A 12,284-nucleotide genomic window follows, 5' to 3' on the forward strand; every position below is an offset into this window, starting at 1 on the left:
TGTGGTTTTGATTTGTATTTCCCTGATGATGAGTGATGCTGAGCATCGTTTCATGTACCTGTAGGCCATCTGGATGTCCTCTTTGGAGAAGTGCCTGTTTATATCTTCTGCCCATTTCTTCACTGGGTTATTTGTTTTTTAGGTGTGGAGTTTGGTGAGTTCCTTGTAGATTTTGGATACTAGCCCTTTATCTGATACAAGGCAGTATCTTTATACCTGAAATACCATAAATTTCTAGCTTCCAGATATCTAAGCTCATAATGAAAGAAATAACTATAAATTACACTTTCTCTACCCCATGAAATATAAACTCTCAATATTATTTTACAGTTCCCTATAAACTATTCTGTTCTATGATATCTAATCCCTTTGAATTAGGATTTTTGTATTTTGGGGGTAAATACCCAGTAATGCCATTACTGGGTCATAGTGTAGTTCAATTTTTAACTCTTGGAGGAACCTCCATACTGTTTTCCACAGTGGCTGTACCAGTTTGCATTCCCACAAAGAGTGTATGAATGTTCCCTTTTTTCCATATCCTCACCATGCTGATAGCACAGGGTCTGTTTGGGATTCTCTCTCTCCTTCTCTCGCTGCCCCTCCCCCCCACTCTCTCATAATAAATAAGTTAACATTTGTTTTAAATGTGTCATAAACGTGTCTTTTTTTCCCCTGTGAATCTTCCTTTTCCTCTTGGCTTAAAAACTCCACAATCTATTCAGTCACCAATTCGCAAAGCTAAGAGTTATCCTATATCACACTCTTTCCTTTACACCAACAGTATTAGCTCCCAAACTATACAGATTCTATCTCCTAAATAACTCATGATTTTGGCCTCTCCTCTTCACTTCCACTATAACATAACGTCTGCATCATTTTTTGTCAAGGAGGAGGTTTTTCAATACAGTTTCTTAACTGGTCGCCTTGATGCCAATTTCTTTTCTCCACAATGCATTGAGGGTTTATCTCAATACATCTTTCTGGATTACAAATTTGGTCATAAGATAACTCCAAAAAGTTCCTTAACATGTACATGGGTTTAATATGATATGCAATAAAGAAGGGACCCAGATTATATAAGCAATTACAATTCCCTTTTGAAATCTGTTCTAAAAGTTAATTGCTTTTATCTCCTTTTTCTCTTACATCTTCAACTCTTTCTTCTCTCCTTCTCTACTAATTCCTTCCCTTCAGCCTATAAATAGGCTTAGACTTCTCCTCCTAAAATAATTTTCTTTGAATTCTTATTTGGCCTCTATCACACAGCATTTGGGCTTGAACTTGAGTTCAATTCACCCTCTATAGGGTCTGACACAGGGCTCAATCTTACAAATGACCTGAGACAAAATCAAGAGCCAGGTGCCTAACCAACTGAGCCACCCAGGTGCCTCTTTTATTGTAATAAATCAGTTAGCTTTTAAAATCAAACAGATGGCCAGCTCAGAGCAATATTAGGAAAAAGGTCTAACATGGGTGATAGCACATGATGAAAAATTTGAGAGCCACTACACCTGAGTACACCTTTATTATTTTTTTTGTTTTTGAGAGACAGAGAGAGACAGCATGAGCAGGGGAGGGTCAGAGGGAAAGGGAGATACAGAATCTGAAACAGGCTCCAGGCTCTGAGCTAGCTGTCAGCACAGAGCCTGACACAGGGCTCGAACCCAGGAGCCATAAAAGATCATGACCAAAATTGAAGCTGGACCCTTAACTGACTGAGCCACCCAGGTGTCCCTGAGTACACCTTTAAATGTTATTTTTACTTTGGAAAGAAATTTTTACAATATAATGTAAGATGACCCAATAATCTTTAAACAATAGTAAACAAAATTCTGATGTTAAATGAAGACTCTTCATGAACATCTGAAAGTTGAAAATATTACATGGTACAAAATGCGTTCCCAGCCGATTTAAAGATGTGTAGCAGCACAAATCAAATACTCACAGCAGGTGAGCTAGCTTCTATTGTTACAAATCAGAAGAGCAACAGGAGACCTGCTCATCTTTGTTTTATATTTTAGAGCCACTTGAAGTAGAAACAGACTTAGATCATTTTAGAATGTTTAGCAGTCAGTTAATAAACAAGCTGCTCCCTTTGGCAATATATTATAAAAATGTAACTTATCTTACGTTTTTAAATGTTTATTTATTTATTTTATTTTGAGAGAGAGAGCGAGAGAGCACTGGAGCACAAGCAGGGGAGGGCCAGAGACACAGAAAGAGACAAAGACAGAATCCCAAGCAGGCTCTGCACTCCAGCACAGAGCCTGACACAGGTCTCAATCTTACAAATGACCTGAGCCAAAATCAAGGGCCAGATGCCTAACCAACTGAGCCACCCAGGTGCCCCTTTTATTGTAATAAATCAGTTAGCTTTTAAAATTAAAATCAGTATGCCATTTGTCTACATAACTGTTAGATTTCTTATTTGAATCAGAGTCAAAAAAAAAAAAAAAGGCAGGAAAATATTATACTAACATGAAACTAGTATTTTAGGAAGACTTCAACAATGTGCCCACACTACTGTGCTAAGAATTGCTTAACAGTGAATCTTCCCAGCCTCAATATTTATTAAAACATCACCAAAAGAGGAATGAGAAGTTTACCAAGACAACTCAGTTATATATGGCAGAGTCCAAGTTCAAACCTAAGTCTATCTGACTCCAAAGCTCGGGGTCCCTCCCTACTCTGTCCTATCTCTCATAATATAATATTCCCAGTTTCAATAGTAGTACTGCCTTACACAACTAAAATTCTACAGGTTGACTCTGTAAAATGCGTGCAACTGATGTGAAGAGAACAGTCTACATAGTTCAATTCTGTGACCAGAATCAGTACCCATTAATAGAAGAAACTCTTCTGTTGCATAGAGTCTGTCTGTCTGCCTGTCTACAAAACCCAGGTACTCTATGCTAGAGTAATTCAGTAAGAAATCCACTAAGCATCTACAACACACACATCATGTACTAGCCCCTGAGGGGACCATAAAACCAATAGAAGAAAACCAATATATACCTCTGGAGGTATATAGTCCAGGGAGCACATGAGGTACACATAAAATAACCATTATGAAAGTAAAAAACTATTGTGTAAAAATATATATATTTAAGAATAAAATCCCACAACCTTTAACAGAAATACAACAGAGATTCTGTCCAGTTCAAATTTCAGTTCAGAGTTCCTACAAAAAAAAATTGTTTTTCTAGAAATGAATAACTAATCTAGCTGCTTTAAGAAAGAGATACTCTACTTTTTCTCTCCCTCATTGGATGTCCCCTCCCCTCAAATTTATTTTGGTCTTAAGTCTGGGTTACATTTTCATTGAATCAAGTTATTTTCCTTGTCTGTTTGGCTCTAGGATTCATTTTTACTTATCTGTTCTAAAGTGATTCAAAATGATAAATTCAGGATTATGACAACAAAATAAAATCTAAATAAAGGTGATAGTAAATTTCTGCAAAAGCGAAACAGCACAATTTCATTGTTTTCTTGAAAATGAAGAGATTTATTGGTCTATGACTAATAAAGTAATATATATGCTGCAAAAAATTCAAAGAAACATACAAAATAAAGAAAAAAGCACAAAAATGTGTGTGTGTGTATGTATATATATATATGGGTTTTTTGTTTTTTTTGAGATAGAGAGCAAACAGGGCAAAGAGAAAGGGAGAAAGAACCTTAAGAAGGTTCCACACCCAGCTCACAACTGTGAGATCATGACTTGAGCAGAAATCAAGAGTCACATTTAACTGACTGAGCCACCCAGGCACCCCTCTTTTTCCAAATAATAATAATTTCACATTAAAGCCTCTGAAAATATATGGGAGCATGATCCTCACTACCTAACCCAAACTGCATTTAAGGCCTAACTTGAGCCCTCTGAATGGGCTAGCCTAAATATTAAAAATAACACTATACATTTATAGTGACCTTTATAACATGTGCAGTGATCTAAAGAAATTTCTAAACTGGTGAGTTATGAAAGATCATATGAGGCCTGTTTTATAGATGAGAAAATTGAGTCCTAGTCTATTTGTTTGGCAAGCTTACATTGCTAAGCAATGGCAGAATCAGGACCAAGCCCCAGTTTTTCTCAATTGGAACTCTTTCTACTCTACACAATGCCTCCCTGACTAGAGCCATCATTTTCTCCAGAACCCACCAGAAACCTTCTCCTCAATCCAAACTACTGAACCACATCCTACTCTGACTCCCATCAGTACAAGGTAAGTTATTGCTTATTCTAATTTAGTTTCTGTCTTTCACATCTCCTACTAGTTTCTTCCATTTAATCCAGTGCATTATGGGCAAAAAAGAATCATATGTGGAAATCTATCAATATATTAACCTCATATAGCTAAATAAAAATAATGTTTCACTTCATATCTTAACTATTTTAAGTTATTAGTATATATTTACTTAATTCAAGATACAGCAGATCCAAAAAAGAACAACAGATGAAAGGAAACACCATTTAATCCACTGAGAGAATATTAAAAATGGTACAGAAATTTTATAAAGAAGTTAACAATGCTGGTGCTATGAAATAAACTAAGTTGATTTTCTAAGACCTATAATACCTGAATGCTAGATAGAGCCCCTAGGTGTAAAGAGATGGAAAAAAACCTACCAAATTCACAATAAAAAACCATAGAAGCCATGAATTAATCTGTCACTACTTTATATTTTAAAAGCATCATAATGAGATTTTATTTTATATCTTTAAAAGGAAGTAAAAGGAGGCAAAAATCTTTATAAAATATTCATGCCATAACTAAAAGTTTTTAGTTAATACTTATTCCACTGAACTGAATTTATGCATCTTATAATAAATAACATTTAAAACAGACATAACATTTATAACCTGAAAAGTTTATTACAGATTTCTATTTCCTTACTATCCATATATTAACTTTTTTCCTAATAAACTTCCCGATTTCAAATTAGAATGATATTTGGTAGAAGAAAATATATAAAATAAAACTCTAGAGAGAAGTAACCATCAATTTTGCAGACAAAATATCACTATAATAAAAAAGGGTACTTACATCTTTAAAATAACGCTGTAATAATGAAAGCCTCACATCATGAACTGCCGCACATGTATCCCAAGGGTAAATCTGCTCCTCCTCAGTGATAGGCAATTTCTTGGGCTCAATGTTGTCTCGGCACTGCCCTAAAACTAATTAACAACAGAAATAAGAGCTCATTAAATAATCAACCTGATTCAATATGATTCACTAAGTAAAGCTGTTATTTATCACAAGCTACTCTAATTTTTCTACAACTGAATATTTTTAAAGACCTAAGAAAAAGTGTTATTCTAGTTTTCTTCTACAGAGTAAATAAGTGTGAAATATGATAATATTTATTTTTTGAAATAACATTAAAATATTAGTATGAAGTCTGGGTGGATGGATGACGGATGATCAATCGACCAATCAATAGAGGGTGAATGGTTTTCAAAATCCGTCCACTTAAAACTCCTAGGAGTTATGATTATCCAGTATCAATAGGCTTCATTTTTACATATACTATTTCTCACTAAAGGGATACAGAGATCCTAGGAGAAAAAGCTACATCCAGGGCTGGGGAGATGTTCAAAGTGAGCCTGGAATTGTATTGTAATAGAGAGCAAGGAAGTATTCAACCACTAAGAAGCCAGGTCATGAGGACCTTCAGGAGTTCTGATGGTCAAACTCAAAAAATTTTGAGTATTGAAAAGAATTATGATAGGAACACATAACACATTCATTGACTCAGATAAGGAACATCAAGTAAATGGGTAAAGAGATGGACTGCCGGAGGCTCAATGTATCCTCCTATACACTATCTACCACCATGACCAAGTGATCAAACGTGGTTGGCATTCCAATAATGGGACAAACTGTCACTATTATGAGCCTCCTAATGTGATGGAATGGGAGGGAACATCATTTACATAATGCCATTGTGATAAATGTTTACTTTAAACCTAGTAAGGAAATAATCATATGAATCTAGAACATGAGATATTCTACAGAACAAAAGACCGAGACTCCAAAAATTTTTAAAGGGGCTAGAGAAACATTTTTAGATTCAAGGAAACTAACAAGAAATGACAATTAAATGCAATGCATAATCTTTTTCTTGGATCAAGAAAAAAAATCTACTACCAAAAATATTATTGGGGGTGCACTTGGGTGGTTAAGAGTCTGACTCAGTTAAGTGTTTGCTCAGGTCATGATCTCATGGTTTGTGAATTCGAGCCCCATGTCAGTGCAGAGCCTGCTAGGGATTCTCTCTCTCACTCTTCCTCTGCCCCTCTCCTGCTTTCTCTTCCCTCTCTCTCTCAAAATAAATAAATAAAAAATATATATGTATATATTATTGGGACAATTGGAAGATTTTTGAACATATTAGGTATTATAACATTAAATTTCTTAGGTACAATAATATAGAAAAATATGGAAGACTATCCTTCTTCTTACAAGGATAAAACATCATGACATCTGCCATTTTCTTCTAAAAAGTATGTGTGCATGTGTATATGAGTGCATATATACATGAGAGGGAAAGAAAAATATGGCAATATGTTAACAATTGTTGAGTGCAAGTAAAGACTACTCTGTAGATATAAAATGTTCAAAATGAAAAACTGAGAAAAGAAGTATATAGCTAAAGGGTAAAAATAATACTAAGATTTTATAACTGTAAACCATCAAAGCACAAAAAAAAGGGAGGGAAGAGAGAAACATACACTGCTATATATTACTGTAAGACTCAATAAGCACAGGAAGACCATTCTTAGGGAAGTAGTATCATGTATATAAATGTGGACCCCAAGTTTTAAAGAGATTTACAGCAGCAGTAGAAAGAAGAAACAGAAGGAGGGAGATGCTAGCAACTAAAATATAATTCGCTATCTGACGTATAGTCCTCTTAATACACTGCTGGGTTTGGCTTGCTAGGATTTTATTGAGGATTTCTGCATTTATATTCATAAGAGATACTAGTCCATCATTTTCTTTTCTTGTGAGGTCTTTATCTGGCTTTGGTATCAGGGTACGGCTGTCATCGTAGCATTAGTTAGGAAGTGTTCCCTCCTCCTTTATTTATTTATTTTTGTTTTTGAGAAGTTTGAGAAGGACTGATGTTAATTCTTTAAATGTTTCGTAGCATTGTGAGTGAAGTTTCTGGGTCCTGGACTTTTACTTGTTGAGAAGTTTTTGATTACTGATTTACTCTAAACCTGTTTAATGTCTATTCAAATTTCCCATTCTTCTTGAGTCAGTTTTAGTAGTTCTATGTTTCTAGGAACTTATCTATTTCATTTAAGATATCAAATTTATTGACATAAAATTGTTCATAATATTCTTATAGCGTTTTTTATTTCTGTAAGGACTATGGTAATGTCCCCAACTTTCATTTCTGATTTTAGTTATTTGTATGTTCTTTTATTCTTGGTCAAGCTGAAAACTATCAATTTTGATGATATTTTCAAGAAACCAATTTTTGCTTTTGCTCTGCTTTCCTGTTCTCTATTTCATTTATCTCTGCTCTAATCTTTATTTCGTTTCACCTGCTAGCTTTGGGTTCACCTTGCTCTTCTTTTTCTGGTTTCTTAAAAGTGTAAAGTTAGGTTATTTGGGATTTCTGTTTTCAATATAAGCATTTACAGCTATAAATTTTCTTCTGTGCACTATTTTCCCACAGGTTTTGGTATACTTTGTTTTTTCATTAAGTATATTCTAATTTCACTTGTAATCGCTTCTTTGACCCATTAGTTATTTAAGAATTGTTATTTAATTTCAACCTATTTGTGAATTTTCCAGTTTTCCTTCTGTTATTGATTTCTAGTTTCACTGCACTGTGATCAGAGAAGATACTTTGGATGATTTCAATCTTTTTAAATGTATTAAGATTTGTTTGTAGCCTACTACATCATCAATCTTTGAGAATGTTCCCTGTACAATTGAGGAAAATATGTACTCTTTTCTTGTTATATAGAGCATTCTATATAAATTTATTAGATCTAATTGTTTAACTCTGTTGCTAAAGTATTTTCTCTTTTTTTGACCTTCTGTTTAGTTGTCCTATCCATTATTTAAAGTGGGGCACTGAAGTTTTCAACTATTATTGTAATACCTTTCCTCTATCAATTTTTGCTTCACATATTTTGGGTCTCTGCTGTTTGGTATGCATTATGTTTCTAATTGTTTTATTTTCTTGATGGGTGGATGCATTTATCAATGTATACTTTCCTTTTTGCTCTTGCAACAATGTTTTACTTAAAATCTATTGTGTTTGACATTAGCATTACCATCCCAGCTCTCTGTTGGTTACTATTTGCAGAATCTTTTTTCACAGCCATTTTCAACCTATTTGTGCCTTTAGATCTAAAATGTCTAGGGGTGCCTGGTTGGCTAAGTTGCTTGCACATCTGAGTTGGTTTCAGCTCAGGTCATGATCTCACGGTCGTGAGACTGAGCTCCAGGTAGGGCTCTGCCCTGAGCATGGAGCTTGCTTGGAGTTCTCGCTCACTCCCTCACCTTCTCCCCCCACCTAACTTGAGCACTCTTTTTGTCTGTCTCTCAAAAACAAAAAAAGAAATAAAATGTCTCCTATAGACAGTCTATTCATGTTATGTAATCTATTCTGTTAATCTCTGCCTTTTAATTGAAGAGTTTAGTGCATTTATATCTCAAGTCATTATTGATTTAGGGGGACTTAATTTTCCATTTTGCTATTTATTTTCTATTATATTCTTCAATTTGTTTATTACTGCCTTCTTTTGTGATTAATTGAATGTACTGCTATACCATATCGATTCCCTTCTCATTTATCCTCTTTTTTAGTTTCTTCTTAAATGGTTACCTTCATTTTCTAACAATCAAGTTGGAATTAATTTGAACTTAGTTTCAACAATATATAAAAATTCTGCTCCTTTACAGTTCTATCTCCACTCTTTGCCCTTCATGTTTTTATCTGTCTGCATTTTTCTACAAGAACATTGATATTTGGTTTAAAAACCTCAATCTGCATTGCTTTCCAGATTTAGTTTCTTCTTATTACATATATTTTTGTTTTTTTCATTACATATGTTTTTTTAAAACACTATGAAGATTAAAACACTGGCATTAACTTTGCACTTTCGTAAATTCTGCAAAAACTGTGGAGATTAATAATATGGAAAAGATTATATAACATTGTATTCCTCTCCTATGAAGAACTGAATTAGCCCAAGTCAATAATACTTACAATGGGCATTCTGCACAATAGTGAGACAGTGTACAAAGTGACACCTTCAGAACACTTAACTTAAGCAGTGTTTTGAAGGGTTCCTAATCAAAATATAATTCAGCACAAGTCAAATTCTAGACTAAGGGGAGAAGTCATGGGGTTTTTTTTTGATGCATGATTTCAACACAGGCCAATAAAGAACTGGTTGCTGTAAAAAAAGGTCTAGAGCAATAAGCACACCTAGCAGCAGATTATGGTCTCCAAATACCATTTCCCACTAAAAGAAACTAGGGCTTCTTAGAGATAATGGTTGATTTCTGGGTCAGAAATGTGTAACTTGCCAAGCCAGAAAATGTAAACTCCCAAGTCTACAAGATTTGTGTCAAAAGAACTGAAGAAGTAACTTGAAGAGGCTCCCACTGAACAAAGATGGAAGAATGTGATCCTCAACAAGAAAGTAATTGCAAAAGATCATACTGATTTACAAAGTACTAATTATTTTGGGAATGTGCTAAAGAATGGCTACCTCAGTATTTTGAGCACTATCTAAGGGAAAGAATATTCACCCTGTCTTTTGTGTATAATTTATATCTCAGAGTAATCAAAATAGTTAAGTAAAATTTCTTTTATAGAAGTATTTCAGCTAATAAACAAAGAAAAAGATTTGTAGATGAACTGATAAATCTAGGCAATAATCACAATTTATTGCTAATATTTCAAAAACATGGAGAAAACAGAGTAGATAGAAGACTAGTTAAGCATCATGGGGATATATTCAGTAAAATTCAAAATTTCTTAAATGACTTAATTTCTTCAAAAAAGTAAAATGTGTGGGGATAGAAGGGCCCCTATTTAGGGGAAGGGAGAAGAAACAGGGGAGATGAAAAAGGGATTTATTAAATAACAGGGCGTCTAGGTGGGTCAGTCGGTTAAGCATCCAACTTCAGCTCAGGTCATGATCTCACAGTTCGTGGGTTCAAGCCCCGCATCAGGTTCTGTGCTGACAGCTCAGAGCCTGGAGCCGGTTTTGGAATCTGTGTTTCCCTCTTCTCTCTGCCCGTCTCCCACTCATGCTCTTGTCTCAAAAATAAACTATTTTTTTTAAATTTCAAAAAAGACTACAAGGAGACCCTATAACTACAAATAGATTACTTAAATAAAGTAAATAAGAAACAAGTGGGGAATTTTGAACACTGATGAGGTATTTTACAATACTGAGGAACTAATTCACTTACAAGTAACTGTGGTTATGTCTAAAAAGTGTGAACTTTCTTTTTAACTGAAACAGTGACATATTTACCGATGAAGTGAAGTAACATCTAGAATGTGCTTCAACGTAATTCTGAGGAGATGGGATGAATAAGATTAGCCACTGTTAAAGGCTGATGGTGACATGAAGTTCATTTTACTAATCTCCTTACTTTATTATGTGGTTAAAATGTTCCATATCCAAATGCAAATAGATAAAAAGAGAAGAGACAGATCAAAATAAAGAAAGAAGTCAGAAGTAAGGAAAAAGTAAAGAGAGGCAAAAGGCAAGCAACATGTCAGTAGGTGTGTGAGGCTCAGAAAGAAAGGCAATTCCCAGAGATTTCATCTACCACAGTTCCCAATTAAAATCACTCTTTAGATTGGATACTTTTTAATGTTAGTTTTTATTCACATCCTTCTATCTATAAAAGAGCTATGTTACAGTGTAATTATCAATATTAATAAGTTTAGCTAGTATACAACAATGTAAAAAACGATTAAATGAATTCCACAATTTGGTGAAAGCAACCTAAATATAAAATAATAAAGATTAAAACCACAAAAACCAAAACTCTGCATTAGGGCAGAGATTTTGTTTTGCCTTGTTTCTTATTGTGAGTGTATCTGGCACCTAGATTCTCAATAAATATATGTGGAATGATTGAAGGAAGGAAGGAATAAACAAAAACATTACATTGATGAGTATAGAGTATTTGGAGAAATTATAAGAAGTGGCAAAAATCTAATAAGCTACTTTCCTCACAGTAGTAAACAGAAATAGTTACAAAATTAGTCAATACTCCCACACATTTCCTTTTTTAGTCAGCATTTCTGATCTTGACAGTTCTACTCCCATGTTCTACTCAATTGGAGTTTCCCAAGTCAATTGTATTTTTAAGCAAGAAAAGTCACAAGAGGAGAAACTAATTTACCGGGCATCATATTAGATCCTTTTGCCTATATTACATTACTTAACCAGTACAATAATCCTCTGAGGTCAATATTAACTCTATAGTTAAAAGAAAGCAACAAACCTGACAAGACTATGTCAAGCAATACCTGTATTTGAACTCATTTCTCTTTCCATGTTACTATACTAATTCAGAGAGTAAACACCCTAGAAAAAAAGGCTTGGGAGAGATGTGTAAGAATTTTATTTTCTCTGTGCTTTATACAAACTCTTGTTGAAAATGGATTGAATTCATTGGGACAAAAGTGTGTAAGAGCTATCACACCTTAAAATACTTCATTATGGGAGAGGGTGAAGGGCATTCAGACAAATCCTTCAAAATTTTTTCAAACAAAATTTTTTTAACTACACATTGGCAAACATATTACTCAGCAGGCTGTTTCAAGAATGATTGCTTCTAGGGGCACCTGGGTGGCTCAGCTGGTTACACTTCTGACTCTTGATTTCAGTCATGATCTCATGGTTGAGTGTGAGGCTCACATTAAGCTCTGCGCTGACATTGTGGAGCCTGCTTGGAATTCTCTCTCTCCCTCTCTCTTTGATTGACCCCTCACCTGCTCTCTCTCTCAATAAATAAACTAAAAAAAAAAAAAAAAAGGAATGATTTATCCTAGTAGTTCAAAAAGTAAAGGCAAACCTACCTAAATATGCCTTATGTAAATAAAATATTTATACTGACAGTATTCCTGGGCTTAAAATACTTTCTAATTTTAAAGTAATTAAACTGCCAAGAAAGCTAAACTAAGTTATTGGCCACCTACCATTGATAATATACCATCACATTTTAAGGAAAAAGGTTGTGTAACATATAGAAAGACTTCTCTGTTAAGGGCTTTTCTAA

At 34.3% G+C, this 12,284-nt stretch overlaps 1 protein-coding gene across 6 annotated transcripts in view; it reads right to left on the bottom strand.

Annotated features, from left to right (window-relative positions):
* UBR3 (ubiquitin protein ligase E3 component n-recognin 3) overlaps window positions 1-12,284 on the bottom strand; it is a 225,109-nt gene that overhangs the window by 69,004 nt on the left and 143,821 nt on the right. For all 6 annotated transcript variants that reach the window (XM_029934409.1, XM_029934405.1, XM_029934408.1 and 3 more), the window contains one exon: window positions 5,049-5,182. In XM_029934409.1, coding sequence (XP_029790269.1) covers window positions 5,049-5,182 — 134 coding nt within the window. The remainder of the gene's footprint in view (window positions 1-5,048; window positions 5,183-12,284) is intronic.

This window comes from Suricata suricatta, chromosome 3 (assembly GCF_006229205.1).
Source record: "Suricata suricatta isolate VVHF042 chromosome 3, meerkat_22Aug2017_6uvM2_HiC, whole genome shotgun sequence".
Classification (NCBI taxonomy): Eukaryota; Metazoa; Chordata; class Mammalia; order Carnivora; family Herpestidae; genus Suricata; species Suricata suricatta.